This window comes from Scyliorhinus torazame, chromosome 21, assembly GCF_047496885.1.
Source record: "Scyliorhinus torazame isolate Kashiwa2021f chromosome 21, sScyTor2.1, whole genome shotgun sequence".
NCBI lineage: Eukaryota > Metazoa > Chordata > Chondrichthyes > Carcharhiniformes > Scyliorhinidae > Scyliorhinus > Scyliorhinus torazame.
Genome location: NC_092727.1, coordinates 14,816,432 through 14,836,036, shown reverse-complemented (window position 1 = coordinate 14,836,036; position 19,605 = coordinate 14,816,432). Strand labels below are relative to the sequence as shown.

At 50.7% G+C, this 19,605-nt stretch overlaps 1 protein-coding gene across 1 annotated transcript; it reads left to right on the top strand.

Annotated features, from left to right (window-relative positions):
• Positions 1-273: 273 nt before the first annotated feature.
• Positions 274-18,695, top strand: LOC140398183 (uncharacterized). Its single transcript, XM_072486531.1, has 4 exons — positions 274-408; positions 7,819-7,901; positions 12,626-12,779; positions 17,091-18,695. Exons 2-4 carry the CDS (start codon positions 7,859-7,861, stop codon positions 17,572-17,574), a joined length of 681 nt encoding a protein of 226 aa, XP_072342632.1. The 5' UTR covers positions 274-408; positions 7,819-7,858; the 3' UTR covers positions 17,575-18,695.
• Positions 18,696-19,605: the final 910 nt, after the last annotated feature.

Below are 19,605 nucleotides of genomic sequence, written 5' to 3'. Positions count from 1 at the left end.
ATGCTTGAAGGAGCCAGAAATCGCAGGGATATGGGGAAAGGACAAGGGAGTGAGACTCACTGCAATGATCTTCAAAAGAGAACAGTTGATCAATGTGCAGAATGGTCTTCTTCTGGGGTGCTGTACATCCAATGCTTCTATGATGAGACCTGATATGATGTGGTAACATTATTCCAATCAAGACCACTTGTCCTGTACAGCGAGCGGCAGATAATGGGAGCTAGTTTGCTGTTTAATTAGATGAAGGAGATATCAACTAGTCGCTATTCTGTTAATGTTTTCCAGACACAAACACTGCAAGGTCAATAATCTTGCTCCTTGATCCTGTGATTCCATCAAGTTAACAAGTCTGAAACCTGAGGATTAGAAAGCAGACATACAGCGAGCGGGAAGATTAATGTGAACAAGGTATGAGACGCTCCTCATGTTTTCCTGAGTTTTAAACTTCAGTGCATGAAACCAGTAAAAATTATTTAAGAGGCAGCACGGTGGCGCAGTGGGTTAGCCCTGCTGCCTCACGGCGCCGAGGGTCCCAGGTTCGATCCCGGCTCTGGGTCACTGTCTGTGTGGAGTTTGCACATTCTCCCCGTGTTTGCGTGGGTTTCGCCCCCACAACCCAAAGATGTGCAGGGTAGCTGGATTGAACACGCTAAATTGTCCCTTAATTGGAAAAAATTAATTGGGTACTCTAAATTATAAATAAATAATTTAAAATGGTTCTTCAGCGAGGGTTCAATGAAAAGCTCTCTTCATTTTTAAATCCAACTTCCGGCTATTTGTTTTCACCAAAGACTTTAACGGAATCAAACTTCGGTGCTCTGGCAAAAGTTACATAAACTTGCCCCTGTGTCGAAACAGGCCAAGGAATAGAAATACATTTCTACTGCAAGGAGTCTGGCCTGGTTTCTAGTTGTAGAGAAATTAGAATTGAGAACCTTTTGCTCCTCAGTTGAAGACACAAGGACTCGGTGTTATTTGAGGAATACTCTATTACTCTATTTCCTTGAAATATGTTTGTTAGAATTTCAGGCTCTGTCAAGGATGCAGCTTCCTGTCTTCCAGACTTATTCTGTGACAAAGTTTGTGGTTAGGATTCAGGTTTCGCAGCAACAGGATAGCTGCTCCTTCCTTGAGTCTAGGTTTGCGCACGGCTCGTCCAATGGGGTTAGACTGCGTAAAAACACTAGAGGGTTCAGACTGTTGTCACTTTCTTCATCTATAAAATGAATGTTGACATTAACCGGGGAGGGTGCAGGGGAGATTTCCCAGGCCGTTGTCGGGACTGGACAAATGCATCCGAGAGGAAAGATTGGGATCGACTGGGGGGGGGGATTGGATTGAGATGTACGACATTGTGCAGGGCCTGGTTGGAGTGGATGGAAAGGGCCTATTTACCTTAACAGAGAGGTCAGTGACGAGGAGGCACGGCACTACTGGCAGCACGGTAGCATGGTGGTTAGCACAGTTGCTTCACAGCTCCAGGTCCCAGGTTCGATTCCCGGCTTGGGTCCTGTCTGTGCGGAGTCTGCACGTTCTCCCCGTGTGTGCGTGGCTTTCCTCCCACAAACGTCCCAAAAGACGTGCTGTTAGATAATTTGGACATTCTGAATTCTCCCTCTGTGCAGCCGAACCGGCGCCGGAATGTGGCGACTAGGGGATTTTCACGGTAACTTCATTGCAGTGTTAATGTAAGCCTACTGGTGACAATAATAAGATTAAAACATTAAAAAAAGAATTGACTAAGTGTGGCAAAAGTGCCAGGCAATTATTTGACATAACTTATTACTCGAAAGCTATTCTGTGTGGTGAGATTGAAAAGGGTCACTAGATTTGAATGAAAACGTTTTTCAAAAAGCTGTCAAGTTACAGCACCTCAGGTGCATATCCAGACACCTTATAATGAGTTGAGGGTCCCTGCCTCCAACACCCCTTCAGGCTGAGTTCCAGTTCCCACAACCCTCCAGGTGCAAACATTTGTCCTCATCTCCTTTCTAATCCTTCTGTCAATCGTTTTATCATAGAATTGACAGCGCAGAGGAGGCCATTCGGCCCATCGACTCTGCCCCAGCCCTTGGAAAGAGCACCCTACCCAAGCCCACACTTCCACCCTATCCCCATATCTCAGTAACCCCACTTAACCTTTTTGGATACTAAGGGCAATTTAGCGTGGCCAATCCACCTAACCTACACATCTTTGGACTGTGGGAGGAAACGGAGCACCCGGAGGAAACCCACGCAAACACAGGGAGAACGTGCAGACTCCTTACAGACAGTGACCCAAGCCGGGAATCGAACCTGGGCCCCTGGCGCTGTGAAGCAACAGTGCTAACCACTGTGCTACTGTGCCGCCCTCTCATCCCGCTCATCCACCCCATTCCACGCCAACGCCTCCCTCCATCAATCCCATCACGTCTCTCGTTGAAATCATCCTCCAGCCAGGGCAACTTTGTTATCAGCCACACCCCCAACCCCAACCCCACTTATTGTCCTTCCGCTGTTTTACTTCTGAACTGACAGCACATCCCACCATTGCAACCAACCTTTGGCGGATACGCATCCATCGTGCAGTCCTACCCTCCTCACGCCCCACTTGCATCCTCGTGTCAAGGAAGCGCCCGCCAAGTAAACCCAGCGCCGCTTAAACTCACCAATCAAGACTGCCTAGACACACAAAAATGGAGTGTTATTACTATATTTTGTTTTTAAAGAAAGGAATGGGTTAATTTCATATTTCCTTTCTGATTAACTGTCTGCTGCACGTATTCTTTTACAGTGATCCTGGTGTTATTAACAATGGCCTATGTCCTACACACAGCCATTTACGTAAAAATGGCCATTGTTCAAGTGGCAAGTCAGCAGTAAAATCACCAGAAAGAATAACTTTGCAACAAGGTTTGAACTGATCTGGAAGTTCCAGGGGGTGCAAGGATTTTTGGAACAAAAGAAGGCCAATGGGAGTTGATAAATATGGAGCATTCAGCTCACTTGGCGATGGCGGGCATCTCCAGCGAACGGCAACTGTTTGGCAACATTTTCTAGACGAGTGTCAGTATTCAGCATCCAGCTCAGTACAGGACAGCCAAGTGTAGAAAATAGCCCGTTACTCTTCCCCAGTAATGTACATTAAGTTCAAAAACACTTCTTGCTGCATCCGTGTGAATATTTCCATTTCTCACGCCAGAAATTTCCCATGAGAGATGTGTAAAGAAGGTTAGTAGGTTTTCTTTTATCTTGCAATCTCCCAAACTCCGAGCAAGGGGAAGATAGTCCAAGTGGTCTGCATTCATGGGTCAGTTGTCAAATAGTAACTGTCAATATCCTAAGCGTTACCACTGACCAGAAACTGAATTGGAGCAGACAGCGATATAAATACTGTGGCCACAAGAGCAGGTCAGAGGCTGGGAAATATATACTGAGTAACTCACTTCCAGCTTCAACGTGCACGGGACGCTCTGATCGCCTCCAGGTTCACCAACTTGGCGAGGGGTGGGTGGGGGGGGGGGGGGTGGGGGGGGATGGCCATGGGCACGGACACCGCATCCCACCGCCCCCTCCCCGGCCACCCCTTCGACTGCAACCCCCTCTGTGATACATACCTGCCGTACTACAGGTTGGGGGCCCTGGGTTGGCAGTAACACTGGGTCTGGTCCATGGGATGGAGGATGCTGCCAACCCGCTCTGCGATGAGCTCTGGCGCTCTGCATCGCTTGACAACATCTGACTTCTGCCCACAGTAGCATTTTTCACCGTCCAGCTGGATGATCCCGGCATGCGAGCTGGTCATTCCATCACACGGTGCCATTGGACCCCAAAGGTGACGGTAGTGGGGATAGTCAGGGACGGGGGATGGGGGAAGGGGGGGGAGATGGAGCCAAGGCCACCCACAATGTCCTCCAATCCCCCTCTCTCTCTGGCCAGCCCAGACCAGCCCACCCCTCACACCCACTCAACAGAGCACCGAGACAGGTTGTAACCGTGTGAACAGGTGTTTAATGTGACAATGTATATACGGATTTGTGCCGTCACCCGATAACTAAACTTGAGCCCTGCAACTGTGCCAACTTATCTAATGTCCAACCTTCTTGCCTTAAGGGCCCTAACGCTATGCCTATGTGGTTCCCCAGATGATACAACAGGAGGCAGCCTGCTGTGATTCACTCCCTGCGATCTGGGTTCCCGTGGCAGGCGTCTTCTGGGGTGACCAGGCTTAGATGGGCCCAGCTGCCGCCCTGTTCTGCCGGTTGCCCACCAGATGCACCAGGGACAGGGGTGGTGGGGGGGAGTCCGAGGTGCTGCGGTGTTCCGGCACCTCCCCTGCAGACTCACCGGCACGGGCACCATCATCTCCTCCTCCCTCCGGGTGTCCGATGGCCCCTGGGATACTCTATGGGATGGGGGTGCGAGCGGAGCTATCTCCTGAGGCCCCCGTGCCATCTGGCGCTGCCAGTCCTGGAGACCTCCTCTGGTTTTGACTGGCGTCTGCATGCTCGCGGCCATGGAGCACAGCGAGTGGACCATCTCCCTCTGGGACTGGGCCACCTCCCTCGGTGTCTGCGCCACGTCAACCAGCACCTGGGCAATGCCGCCCACATTCCCAGCCATGGCCTGCCCTGCCTGGGCCAGGCTCAGGAGCGTCGCTGTGATTTCCAGGTGGCTCTGGGACATGGTTGCCTGTGAGGCGGCAACCCTGACCTGGGCCTCGGCCAGCACCTGCACAGAATGTCCCAGGCCTTGGACATACTGATCTTTAGCTACAAACCTCGCCCCCAATGCCTCGTGCGGTGTTGGTCTGGATGGCACGTATTGTCAGCACCACCTCCTGCTCCTGAATGCGGTTGGACTCTTCCAACTGCATCTGCAGGTACTGGATGCTTGCCGACAACCCCCCCCCCCCCATGTAGTCTCTGCAACTCCACAATCGGTGGGACTGTCCATTCCAGTCGCCCGAAACCCACCTGGACGGCAGCTAGTTCCTGGGGTCGGCCTGCCCTCCGACCGTCCGCCCCCTTGGGTGTTCTTACCTCCACCTGATGTAGTGGATGAGGTGTGTGGAGCGCACCAGAGAGTGTACCAGGAGACTCTTCACTAAAGTGCCCAACCAAGTGTAGTGTTCTTGTCGGATGGCCTGATTTATATTACAAGAACAGTTGTAGCTAAAGCTATAAAGGATTTATTGACATTAACTGTGGGTCAACTATATACAAAACAACAGATGAATAACAGTATGAACATGCACAAGCAACCACTCTCCCGGCTCACTAATCAGTCTGAGGTCACCTGACTCTAACATTCACTTAGATAATGGGACTCCTAGTGGTAAGTCGATGAATTACAACACAACCATGATATCACTACACCGTGGTGTGTCTCTGGGATGGTGGAGGGTTTTGGAGACAGCTGTGACGGGAATTCCGTATCATCCTCAGGATCGAGCTCCGGGTATCCTGAGTCTCGTGTCAAGCGCTGCCATCCGAGCTGCCCTCCTCATCGCTGTTTGGCTCATGGGGGGTGGGGGGGGGGGGCTCTGGCTGTGGCACTGGCTGGGGATGGGGATGTCAGATGGACCTGCCCCATCTCCAGCAGCGCCTGCAAGATACTAGATAAGATGCATGATTAGACTGCGGGCTGGGGGGGGGGGGGAGGTGGTGAGGGGGCGATGTGGGGGTGAGGGTGGTGTGGGGATGAGGGTGGGGGTGGGGGTGAAGGTGGGGTTGAGGGTGGTGTGGGGTTGGGTGTCGTGAGGGGGTGAGGGTGGGGTTGAGGGTGGTGTGGGGGTGGGGGTGGTGTGGGGGTGAGGGTGGTGGGGTGAGGGTGGTGTGGGGTGAGGGTGGGGGTGGGGGTGGGGGTGAAGGTGGGGTTGAGGGTGGTGTGGGGTTGGGGGTCATGTGGGGGTGAGGGTGGGGTTGAGGGTGGTGTGGGGGTGGGGGTGGTGTGGGGGTGAGGGTGGTGGGGGTAGGGTGGGGTTGAGGGTGGTGTGGGGGTGAGGGTGGTGTGGGGGTGGGCGTCATGTGGGGGTGAGGGTGGGGTTGAGGATGGTGTGGGGGTGGGGGTCGTGTGGGGGTGAGGGTGGTGGGGGTGAGGGTGGGGTTGAGGGTGGTGTGGGGGTGAGGGTGGTGTGGGGTAAGGGTGGGGGTGGGGGTGGGGGTGAAGGTGGGGTTGAGGGTGGTGTGGGGTTGGGGGTCATGTGGGGGTGAGGGTGGGGTTGAGGGTGGTGTGGGGGTGGGGGTGGGGTGGGGTTGAGGGTGGTGGGGTGAGGGTGGGGTTGAGGGTGGTGTGGGGGTGAGGGTGGTGTGGGGGTGGGGGTCGTGTGGGGGTGAGGGTGGGGTTGAGGGTGGTGTGGGGGTGGGGGTCGTGTGGTGGTGAGGGTGGTGGGGGTGAGGGTGGTGTGGGGTGAGGGTGGGGGTGGGGATGGGGGTGAAGGTGGGGTTGAGGGTGGTGTGGGGTTGGGTGTCATATGGGGGTGAGGGTGGGGTTGAGGGTGGTGTGGGGGTGGGGGTGGTGTGGGGGTGGGAGTGGTGTGGGGGTGAGGGTGGTGGGGGTGAGGGTGGGGTTGAGGGTGGTGTGGGGGTGAGGGTGGTGTGGGGGTGGGGGCCGTGTGGGGGTGAGGGTGGTGTGGGGTGGTGTTGGGGGAGGGTTGGCGCATGTGTCACAGGGAACCCCAACTCAGCGGGGTCTGATTTCCTCGCCCGCGGCAGACCTCCACCTCGGTGACCTCCGGTTCCTCCGGGCTGCTGACCACGTCCAGGGCCCCCTGCCCTGCCATGGTGAGGGGCCGCAGGTCCGGCTGTCCCCTTCCTGTCTTCTCCCGCTCCTGGTGGTTGTGGGCAGAACTTGTCAGCCGCCTGAGTGTCAATCTTGGACCTGGCGAATCCGGCACCGTTTATCATTGGAATCAATTGTGTTCCACGTGGCGTCGGTTCTATCCCCTTGACAGTAGCTGAATCGGTCCAGGTGCGGTGGCAGCTTACTGTCACGGAACTCCACGGATTCTGCATCGGCATCAACACTTAGAGCTGGATTCTCTGATTGTGCGGCTATGTCCGCAGGATCCGTGTGCTCTTCCAACGAAAAGGTCAGCGCTGCCCCTGCACCGATCCTCCACCCGGTGGGCGGGGGCTAGCAGCCATGCCGCGTAAAGCCCCCGCGGATACTGCCGCAGAATGGCCGGGTCCGTGGCCGTGCACGAGGGCGGCCGTGCACGAGGGCGGCCTGCGGCGGCTGCGCCGTAGACCATGGCACCGGCCACGCGCGTACCTGGCCTGCCAAAACCTGCCCCCCTGTAACCCCCTTTGCCACCCCCGGACCACCCCCCCACCAGTCCCCCCCAGCCCCCGCAGAATCCACCCACCCCCCCCTCCAGCGGAACGCCCCCCCCCCCTCCTCCCCCCCCCCCCCCCGCCGACTGTGGCGGTGATGAACACAGTCCGCAGCCGCCACGCGAGGTCCCTGAAGGACACGCGGCCCGCGCCGTCGGGGACCCGGCCCATCGGGGGCGGAGCATCGGGAGAGGGCCTCAGGTGATGTACTGAGTACGTTTTTGACGGGCCGGAGCATCGGGAAAACGGCACCGCCCCCGATTCCAGAGTAAAAACGCATTCTCCGGCCGATCGCCGACCGCGATTCCGTCGCCGATCGGAGAATCCAGCCCTTTGTCTCAGGAAAGGAGAATCCTGCTCCTTATCTCCCATCAGCCTTCTGTGAGTTATGCAGTCATTTAAAAGAGCTAACAATAGAGCTTATTGGTAATTTGACTCGTGATTTACTTTATAAGGTTGGTACTGTTGTCATCATTCTAATGATGTAATTATATCCATTTAGCTCTCTACCGCTGACAGAGGTTTGAAGACTTGACTCCATCATGAAGATATTTGCAGTTGCTTTGTTGCTCCTTATGATCAAAGGTATTTAATAACATTTCTTCAAACTGAATGAAAGCACAACTAGCTGTGAAAACAAAACAGTTGTCAAAACCGAGGTGGAGATGGTTAGCAGTTTCAAATTCCTAGGGGTACATATCTCCAAAAATCTGTCCTGGTCCACCCACGTCGACGCTACCACCAAGAAAACACAACAGCGCCTATACTTCCTCAGGAAACTAAGGAAATTCGGCATGTCCACATTAACTCTTACCAACTTTTAGAGATGCACCATAGAAAGCATCCTATCAGGCTGCATCACAGCCTGGTATGGCAACTGCTCAGCCCAGGACCGCAAGAAACTTCAGAGAGTCGTGAACATCCCCAGTCCATCACACAAACCTGTCTCCCATCCATTGACTCCATCTACACCTCCCGCTGCCTGGGGAAAGCGGGCAGCATAATCAAAGGCTCCTCCAACCCGGCTTACTCACTCTTCCAACTTCTTCCATCGGGCAGGAGATAAAAAAGTCTGAGAACACACACGAACAGACTCAAAAACAGCTTCTTCCCCACTGTTACCAGACTCCTAAATGACCCTCTTATGGTCTGACCTCATTAATACTACACCCCTGTATGCTTCATCCGATGCCGGTGCTTACATAGTTACATTGTATACCTTGTGTTGCCCTATTATGTATTTTCTTTTCTTTTCATGTACTTAATGATCTGTTGAGCTGCTCGCAGAAAAATACTTTTCACTGTACCTCGGTACACGTGACAATAAACAAAATCCAATCCTAACATGAAATAGCGAATAGCACAGCCAAGCATTACATTCATCGACTTCCAGTCTGCTGCTCCACTGTCAGTGTAGTTCAGGGTCTTCAACACCATAAATAAGAATGTCTACAATGGAGTATAGAGCAATACCCATGCTCTAAACCACTGAGTGGGAGAATTCCAGCTTGATCCGTCCATACATGAGGAATGCCAGTCTGGGAATCAAACATTTCTCCACATTTTGCGCTGTGGGCTGTATTGCGATCCCAGACCAGACCCCAACAGTGACGATGATACTGGACAGAAACCCCAATATTTTATTTTAATTTTGTAAGACTGTGAGGAAAGGATACGTCATTCCAGGAGTATTTGCATAAAGGAATAGGGAGGGATATGGTATATTAAATCTGTCATGTGAGAGTACCTTTAAGAAATGGGTGTTTATAAATGTATATTATCTGTAGTGAGAGTACCTTTAAGAAATGGGTGTTTATTACTGCAGTGATGTCAGAGAGTGGGTGGAGCTGGGCTGTCTGTCAGATTTTTATTTTCGTTTTTTGAGCAGGCTGCAGGGTGTGTTTTAGTTTCGCTTTCAGTGTTGGAGCTGAAGCCAGACCAAGCAGGTGTACTGCTGTTCTCTCTGCCATCAAAAGACTATCTCTTGATCATTTGGTGAATTCAGAATTATAAATGTTCTCAGTCGCGAATGTAAACCTAATGTGCTTCTGTCGGAAGGTGTTTTAAGTCTTATGGATGTTAAAAGGAAAGCTTAAAAGATTACTTAGTGTTGTAGTCTTTGGGGGATGTATTTGAATTGATGGTTGCTAAGATGTTCACTGTATGTTTTAAAAAGGTTAACTTGAGCTCATAGAATAAACATTGTTTTGCTTTAAAAAATACTTTTCCATTTCTGCTGTACCACCCCTGTAGAGTGGGCCGTATGCTCCCCATACCACAATCTATTAAAAGTTGTGGGTCAGGGGAACTCCATGATACACTTTGGGGATCTCTAAACAAAATGGCCCATAACAAAATGTATTACTAACATAGTGTTAAAATATCTTTAACATCATTCTGGAAAATAGCTTACAAATACCCCTTAAACAACGCCATTCAATACAGTGAATACAATATCCTTAATTACTATCCTTATTCCCACTTAAAGAACAAGAAAATAAACCATCTCAGCTCTTACTCCACCTGAAATACCAATGGCACAGAGGAATATTTACTTTAGAGTTATTCTTTGAGAAAGCAATCTCTTGACACTATTTTATAGAAAAGATCTAGTTCTGGTCAGACTCATGCAGATACTTTGGCTGTATCTCTTCAAAAGCTGTTTCAACTGGTGTGTTTCAGCTCCGCCTTATCCTCAGACAAGTCTGCGCGGCTTTAAATACCGTTAATCTCTTTTTACCTAAACTGCTTAGAACAAAACCTGACTTGCAGTACCAACATCATCCAGAACAGAACTACATGACCATAAGACATAGGAGCAGAATTAGATTCTTTGGCCCATTGAGTCTGCTCCGCCATTCATCATGGCTGGTATTTTTCTCATCCCCATTCTCCTACCTTCTCCCCATTACCCCTGATTAATCAAGGACCTATCTCTCTCTGTCTTAAATACACTCAGTGGCCTCCAACTGAACTGAAACTTTGTACTATCCAGCAATGACAATCACCTCACCAAGCTGAAAGCTAATTACTCACCAGGGATCCCCTTAATGAAAACCAAATTGCATCAGCCCAAGCTTTTTAACGATGGTTAATTGCACCTCTGGCTCCTAAAAGCTTTGTTGTCTTTCAAACCAAAATTTCTTTTGAAACATATCTTCAGCAGTCAAACACACTCTAACTCAGGCTTGTGACCCTTACTTCACCGAATACTGATATATCTGAAACTCCTCTGTCCATCGCAGCCGGACTCTCCGGTCCTCCAGCCGTGTGTTTCTTGGCGGCGCGCCCTTTGCTGACGGCGGGGTTATCCCCTCCCGCCGCTTGTCAATGGGGTTACCCGGCGAAGCCACACCACGCCTCCGGGAAGCCGTGGGCACGCTGACAGCGGAAAAAGAGAATCCCAACGGTCGGAGAATTCCAGCCTGTATGTCAGCATTTGGCAAACCCACCTCAGCGTAGCATGAAAGGCCCCCTGATACAAAGTAAAGCTCCACCTATCTCGGTGTTCACCATGGTGAAGGACATCAGTGTTAGAGAAAGGAGCACATTTCCCTTCATTTATCCTTTGAGGGTATAATTTTAGTTGCATTGAAAAATGGGATTAGGTCAATGGAAGCGTCTCTCTGCAGAAGGAACAGATGTTCCTCCTGCGGCACCCCTCCTACAGCCTGCTTGAAATAGCCTCGGTGAAATAATTGTAACTAAGTCAAGCCAACATGTGACCCAGTTAGACTGGAGGCGATTGACTAGTTGATCAATTGCCAGTGGGCCCAGCTAGTGCAATCACATTGGATTGACGTCACTGGATGCCAACAAACATAATAACGTGGAAACTATGATGGATTTCCTTTTTCAAATTAGGGTGAGGTTGTTCAGAATGAAAGAAAGCCTCTTTAATGCAGGTTTGAAGTTTTCCGTTAAGATCAAGGCTATCAAGATGAATTGCCAAGAGATTGATTTTGACACTGCGATGTAGGGAGGGAATGCGGCCTTCAGCTTTAGCTGAGAATTGAGACACGCCCCGGCTGTTTTGAAAGCCCACGATTCCCAGGGCACTGGCCAAAGAGCGGCTGGCTGCAAGTTTTCCCAGAGCCCTGGCCAACATTCCTTCCTCTACCATGATCATCTGAAACAGAGCGACTGCAGTCATGCTTCCAATTTATCTGGGGTCTTGCTGTGCACAGGACGGTGGCTTCAAAGCAACTTGTTGTGAGTGAAGCACACTTTGAGATATTTCAGTCAGATGCACGCAGCCCAGTGTTGGAAACTTGTGAGCAGCAGTTTGGGACACTTGGGGCGAGATTCCCCACTCCCGCGCCGGTTGGGAGAATCGCCTGGGCCGCCAATATTTCCCGGGACGGCCGTCCGACGCCCTCCCGCGATTCTCCCAAGCGGCGGGAACGGCCCCGTCGAGTTCCGCGGGCCACAGGCCGGAGAATCGCCGGAGACACCCAAAATGGCGATTCTCCGGCACCCCCGCTATTCTCAGGCCCGGATGGGCCGAGCGGCCAGACCAAAACGGCGGGTTACCCCCCCCCCGGCGCCGTCCACACCTGGTCGCAGCTGTCGGGAATAGCGCGGGACTGCTATGGGGGCGGCCTGCAGGGGGGGGGGGGGGGGATCCTGCTCCAGGGGGTACCTCAAATGTGGCATGGCCCGTCGTGGCCCACTGATCGTCAGGCCGTCCTCTCTGAAGGAGGACCTACTTCCGTCCGCGGCCCCGCAAGATCCGTCAGCCATCTTCTTGCGGGGCGGACTCAGAGAGGACGTCAACCATGCATGCTCGGGTTGGCACTGGCCAACCCGCACATGCGCGGGTGACGTCATTTATGCGGCGCCGGCCGCGCCATCTATGCGGCGCCGCCTTTACGCGCCGACAAGGCCTGGCGCGTGTAGATGACACGGCCCCAATCCTAGCCCATTGTCGGGGCCTGAATCGGTCGGGATCGGGGCCGTTTCGCGCCGTCGTGAACCTCGACGGCGTTCACGACGGCGTGGGCACTTCGGCGCGGGAGCGGAGAATCCCGCCCCTGGTGTGGCTGATCCGTGGCTTTGAGGGTGCAAGGGTTTCTTGTTTCCTCGTTGCTTTCCAGCATCTTCTCCTGGAGGGTTTGTTAACGGGCTTCCGTTAGGGCATTTTCCAGGCTGCCAGCACCCATTGACTGCAGCAAGGACCATAGCATCTGGAGAGATGGCTGAAGGAAAAGTTAGCAGTGGCACGAGAGATGGCAGCTATTCAGAAGATTTCACAACGACCATATACCAGAACTACTAAAATAGTCTTTGTCTCTTGTGTTCTTGTTCAGGTAATCATGGCGGTGTCATCCCCAAGGGTGAATCCAAATCCAGCAGATTCACGCACAGACAAATATCTCATCGGATGTTCTATGAAGCATTGGGTACACTAGCAGGTGGTGCTTTCCAAATAGTGGCAGAGAGTGAGATAGGCAGATTGGCTGAGTAAGTATTTAGCTACTGGCGATTATAATTATCAGAGAGAACTGTCTTCAGCAGATATTTCTACCTCTCTTTCCACCTTCTTTCAACCGAGGTCTTTGACCAAGATTTTGGTCACAAAGCCCTAATATCTCCTTATATGGCTCAGTATTCCTGTGAAGCAACGTGTGATGATTTACTAATTTAAAGTCGGTGTTTCACTACAAGTTGCGCTTATTGTTGTAATGCATGGTGCAAAATGTCAGTTTCCCTCCTTATCGTGTAAATTTTAACGTGGTCACCTGAAAATCAAGGTTAGTGGGCAGCACGATGGCACAAGTGGTTAAGCACGGTTGCCTCACGGCGTCGAGGTCCCAGGTTCGATCCCGGCTCTGGGTCACTGTCCGTGTGGAGTTTGTACATTCTCCCTGTGTTTGCGTGGGTTTCGCCTCCACAATCCAAAAAGGTGTGCAGGCTAGATGGATTGGCCACGCTAAATTGCCCCTTAATTGGAAAAAAAGAATGGGATACTCTAAATTTATAATTAAAAAAAAAGAAAATCAAGGTTAGAATTGCAGCTAAGTTTGCTCAAACCAGGGGCGAAATTCTCCCCCAACGGCGCGATGTCCGCCGACTGGCGCCAAAAATGGCGCCAATCAGACGGGCATCGCGCCGGCCCAAAGGTGCGGAATGCTCCGCATCTTTGGGGGCCGAGCCCCAACATTGAGGGGCTAGGCCGGCGCCGGAGGGATTTCCGCCCCGCCAGCTGGCGGAAATGGCGTTTGGTGCCCCGCCAGCTGGCGCGGAAATGCGGCGCATGCGCGGGAGCGTCAGCGGCCGCCGACAGTTTCCCGCGCATGCGCAGTGGGGAGAGTCTCTTCCGCCTCCGCCATGGTGGAGGCAGTGGCGGAGGCGGAAGGGAAAGAGTGCCCCCACGGCACAGGCCCGCCCGCGGATCGGTGGGCCCCGGTCGCGGGCCAGGCCACCGTGGGGGCACCCCCGGGGTCTGATCGCCCCGCGCCCCCCCCCCAGGACCCCGGAGCCCGCCCACGCCGCCTGGTCCCGCCGGTAAATACCAGCTTTGATTTACGCCGGCGGGACAGGCAATTTCTGGGCGGGACTTCGGCCCATCCGGGCCGGAGAATTGAGCGGGGGGTCCCGCCAACCGGCGCGGCCCGATTCCCGCCCCCGCCCAATCTCCGGTACCGGAGACTTCGGCGGGGGCGGGATTCACGGCGGCCAACGGCCATTCTCCGACCCGGCGGGGGGTCGGAGAATGACGCCCCAGATTTCTAACAATCGGAACTATCTTCATTGCTCACTCACCTCCCTCTCAAGAACAATGATATCCTACCAGTCTCTCCTTACCAGACTTCTTCAAACATCTACACAGTCGATTATTATTCGGCATTCTCAGCTGATTTGTTGGTTGCAAACTGTGGCTGAGAAATTCAGCTCCATTAGCTCTGGAACCTCCATAACTGGCCAGATTGTGAAGCCAAACAGGCTTCGCAGCTAAACCGATGCACAACTTCCAAACTTGGATGGCTCAGGGCCGGGATTCTCCGGCCTCCCCATGGGGAAATGGGATTTCCCATAGAAGCCACCCCACGCTGCTGGGAAACCCACGGGTGGGCGATGGGGGGTGGGGGGGGTGGTTGGGACCAGAGAATCCCGCTGCCAGCAAACAGCCGGAGAAATCCGGCTCGGGCCTACAGATTCTGAGGAAGAATCATACGGACTCGAAACGTTAACTCTGCTTCTCTCCCCAAACGTGATAGATTTGTAGACGTTCACAGCACAGAAGGGGTCCATTCAGCCCAATGTGTCCTCACCAGTCAACAAAGATCCGACTACACTAATCTCGTGCTGCCAGGCCTGCTGAACCTTCCCGGCATTTTCTGTTTTTATGACAGAAACGCGTTCTCTCATCGCTCAACACAGACCACGGGTGGGATTCTCCGTCCGCAGACGCCAGAATTGGGACATGCAATTGGGCGGAGAATCAGATTTGACGCCGAAATCGTGGTGGGGAACGGTTTCACGCCAAAATGCAATTCTCCGGTGCCTCGACAGCGGAGTCAATGTTCCACTCTGCACGTACAGTAAACGTCGTTAGTATACCATTAGCGGGGCCTGTGACTCACCTGATGAAGGAGCTGCGCTCCAAAAGCTAGTGATTCCAAACAAACCTGTTGGACTTTAACCTGGTGTTGTAAGGCCTCTTACTCTGCCGGATTAATGACAACTCACGGGGAGGCAGTGTCAGAGTGGTATTGTCGTTGGACTAGTAATCCAGAGATGTGGGGTCATGCTCAAACTTCAAACCCCGTTCAAACCCCGCCACGGCAGGTGGTGAAATTTGAATTCAATAAAAATCTGGAATGAAAAGTCTAAAGGTGATCAGGAATCGATGGTCATAAAACCCATCTGGTTCACTAATGTCCTTTGGGAAAGGAAATGTCATCCTTACATGGCCTGGCCTACATGTGACTCCAGACCCACAGAATATGGTTGACTCTTAAATACCCTCAGGGGTAGGCAATAAATGTTGGCCCACCAGCCAGTGACATCCACATCCCATGAACAAATAAGAATGAATCACCATAGTCCCGCTTATTAAACATTTCTTTCCCAGCTTGACCAAAGGTCAACAGTTCCCATACCTCAACTTTGCAGTAGGACGTTCACATTTAGCAGCACTCTTACTTGGCCAAACTAACCATCATGGCGAACAGGAGACAAAAATCACATAAATCTACAATTCCCCACCTGGAGGGTAAAGCAAAGCTGGTCCCTCGGAACTGTACCTTGCTTCAAAATAGCACAATTGCTTCACAGCTCCTGGGTCCCAGGTTCGATTCCCAGCTTGGGTCACTGTCTGTGCGGAGCCAGCACGTTCTCCCCGTGTGTGCGTGGGTTTCCTCCGGGTGCTCCGGTTTCCTCCCACAGTCCAAAGATGTGCAGGTTAGGTGGATTGGCCACGCTAAATTGCCCTTAGTGCCCAAAATTGCCCTTAGTGTTGGGTGGGGTTACTGGGTTATGGGGATCAGGTGGTGGTGTGGGCTTGGGTAGGGAGCTCTTTCCAAGAGCCGGTGCAGACTCGATGGGCCGAATGGCCTCCTTCTGCACTGTAAATTTTAAGATTCTATGGTTCTATGATTCACTATTTGGTTTAATCGCATAAACACAGGCAATTAGTGAGAATATGCATACATCAGCCAAAATTACAGCTTGATGTTACACCTTGTTCATCCAGTGTTCAGGCTTTAACATCAGTGTATACTGTGACATTTTCAAAAGTTATCTTTTTTTTAACCAATTTTCCGATATGAATAAGCATCGAGATCCCAAATCAACCTTTTCATGCAGACAAGGGCTACTATTAATGCTACAAAGAATGACAACTGAATGAATACCAGTACCATGGGGACCATAAACAAAACGAGGAACAAAAATCACATAAACCAACATTGGACAGTGTAAGAGGTTGGTGATGTGATGCTGAGGAGCTGTCCTTTGGAGATGTATTCACTGATTTTAACTGCCCATGTGATGTTAGGGAACTTCTTGCCGCATTGATATCAGGTCCTGGCTGCCAGGCTCTAGGCATCGGCTTCCATTGGCCAGCTGCACCCATTTCCTGCTCAGGGTTTGCCTTGAGGGCCACATGTCCCCTCGCAGAAGCATCCCCACTCCCCAGTCCACCTTTAACTCTCAGGCCTCCAGCATCACACATCTCGTCTCGGTGCTCCATTTGTGCAGCACTGTCAATGTCAGTAGAGGCGGCGATTAGCAGCTGGCAGTGTCCGTTTTGAAAGGGACAGTCTGCCTTTAAGAAGAGTGGACAGGCTACACCACCTGCTATCCGTGCAGGCTGCTCCATCTCCTCCTGAATGCTCAGGCAGCCATTTGGACCAATCCAGACCAGTCAGTTTCAAAATTGCGGCTCTTTACCTGAACGGGATCAGGTTGGGTGGGTCGCCAGTTCCTGCCCTGGGCCCCAAAATGGGTGCAGAACTATTTTCAGCCATGTGTGTGGCCAAGTAAGAGTGTTGCTAAATGTGAAAGGTTTTTTTCAGCAAGAAAGAAGTGAAGAAACAGAATGAAAAATAGCATTGAATAAGCAGAAAATGTGACTGAATCTAAGAGGGTGCTTGCTGATGTTTGAGTCAGAATGGAACAGAGAGATATTGGGTAGCAGGTGCCTCATGTGCTGTTTAAACACCGGCATAAACGTGTTGCTGTTGTTGCCTTGTTTCTGTGCTGTTGATTGAATGTAAGTCCGTGTAAAATGTGAAAGCTTTGCTCTGTCATTTTTTTTCTCCTACGTAGGTCAAAGTTAGGCAAGTTTGAAAGAAATGTCCACACCTTGTTTCGACATTCCATGGAGCCACTAGTCACATTGATGAGAGATATCGAGTGGAAAGGGGAGAATATCGGTCATCACTTTCTGAAACAGCAAAGCCGAGTCAGTAGAATGCTAGACTCTGCCATAAGAAAACTATACGAGGCAATCGGCAACGAAACAAACACCGTCATTTACGAGAAACTGGTGCTGATAGTCGAAAACCTCCGCCATAACAGCCAGAACTTGACCAATAGTTTGGATCAGGTGTACCTCGGCACTGTCGACCAATTGAAGCAAAGCCGCAATATAATTGCTCCTTACACGGCAAATATAATTCATGAAGTGAGAAACGGTCTCGCCGATGTGGTTCATGTGCTGAAGGAGGGACTGAAGGAATTGGTGAAATTGAGTGCAACGCCGACAACTGCACCTGAAAAAAATACATCGGTGGGTTCAGACACCAAGTAGGGATGGAGAATATTAATGAAGCTATAAACCAATCATAATGTAACCAGCCTCCATTCCATGTTAGCCGTTATAATGAATGTAAACACGGTCCTGCGGATGCTGTGCAAAATTTGTCACTGAACAAAGAACAAAGAACAAAGAAATGTACAGCACAGGAACAGGCCCTTCAGCCCTCCAAGCCCGTGCCGACCATGCTGCCCGACTAAACTACAATCTTCTACACTTCCTGGGTCCGTATCCCTCTATTCCCATCCTATTCATGTATTTGTCAAGATGCCCCTTAAATGTCACTATCGTCCCTGCTTCCACCACCTCCTCCGGTAGCGTGTTCCAGGCACCCACTACCCTCTGTGTAGAAAACGTGCCTCGTACATCTACTCTAAACCTTGCCCCTCTCACCTTAAACCTATGCCCCCTAGTAATTGACCCCTCTACCCCAGGGAAAAGCCTCTGACTATCCACTCTGTCCATGCCCCTCATAATTTTGTAGACCTTTATCAGGTCGCCCCTCAACCTCCTTCATTCCAGTGAGAACAAACCGAGTTTATTCAACCGCTCCTCATAGCTAATGCCCTCCATACCAGGCAACATTCTGGTAAATCTCTTCTGCACCCTCTCTAAAGCCTCCACATCCTTCTGGTAGTGTGGCGACCAGAATTGAACACTATACTCCAAGTGTGGCCTAACTAAGGTTCTATACAGCTGCAACATGACTTGCCAATTCTTATACTCAATGCCCCGGCCAATGAAGGCAAGCATTGACTACCTTCTCCACCTGTGTTGCCCCTTTCAGTGACCTGTGGACCTGTACTCCTAGATCTCTCTGACTTTCAATACTCTTGAGGGTTCTACCATTCACTGTATATTCCTTACCTGCATTAGACCTTCCAAAATGCATTACCTCACATTTGTCCGGATTAAACTCCATCTGCCATCTCTCCGCCCAAGTCTCCAAACAATCTAAATCCTGCTGATTAAACAATTGCGCCTTTTTTTTATTTTTAAAACCAACAATGTTTTTCTTCCATTGAAACTTGTGTATGTATGTCTTGTGTAGTGAATTATCTTCATCACATCTGTGAGCCAGGATGGAATAAAGAGATACAGGGCCAGGCCAGGAATTATTGGATGTGCATTAATCCTGTGACACCACAACACAAAACATCCAATCAATCTGCTGTATTATTTCCTCAATCAAAATAAGTCACAGAAAGCCTGAATCTGAATTTAGTGGACTAAAACAAAGTCTAATAACTAATCATTGTTTTTAATAAATATATTTATTGAATTTCAGAAACAAACAATAACAACATTATCAACAGACAAGTAGACATAATATTTAGGTAAAAATGAATCAGAAAAGTGATATATCCTATATACACACACAGATTGATCTTTGTAATGACAACAATCAACCTATCCCATTGTAAACTAACCCCTTAACAGTCGACCTTATCCAGTTGTTAGGGGCCAGGGTTTAGAGAACCCCAAAGTGTATCATGGAGTTCACCTGACCCACAACTTTTACTAGATTGTGGTATGGGGAGCACACGGCCCACTCTACAGGTGTGCTACAGCAGAAATGGAAAAGTATTTTTTAAAGCAGATCAATGTTTATTCTATGAACTCAAGTTAACCTTTTTGAAACAAACAGTGAACATCTTAGCAACCATTAATTCAAATACACCCCCAAAGAATACAACACTAAGTAATCTGTAAGCTGCCCTTTTAATATCCAGAAGACTTTAAAAAAAAACTTTTACCAGAAGCACATTAGGTTTACATTCACTACTGAGAACATTTATAATTCGGAATTCATCAAATGATCAAGAAATAGTCTTTTGATGGCAGAGGGAACAGCAGTACACCTGATTGGTCTGGCTTCAGCTCCAACACTGAAAACGAAACGAAAACACACCCTGCAGCCTGCTCAAAAAACGAAAGTAAAAAGCTGACAGACAGCCAAGCTCCACCCACTCTCTGCCATCACTGCAGTAATATGAGCAGCCAAACATTTCTTAAAGCGACATT

What these genes read in the sequence shown, in the direction of transcription:
- LOC140398183 (XM_072486531.1), top strand. Translation starts at nt 7,859, where the DNA reads ATGAAGATATTTGCAGTTGCTTTGTTGCTCCTTATGATCAAAG. An exon ending in GTTGCTCCTTATGATCAAAG is followed by an intron (nt 7,902 to 12,625) that starts GTATTTAATAAC and finishes GTTCTTGTTCAG; the next exon opens with GTAATCATGGCGGTGTCATC. An exon ending in GAGATAGGCAGATTGGCTGA is followed by an intron (nt 12,780 to 17,090) that starts GTAAGTATTTAG and finishes TCTCCTACGTAG; the next exon opens with GTCAAAGTTAGGCAAGTTTG.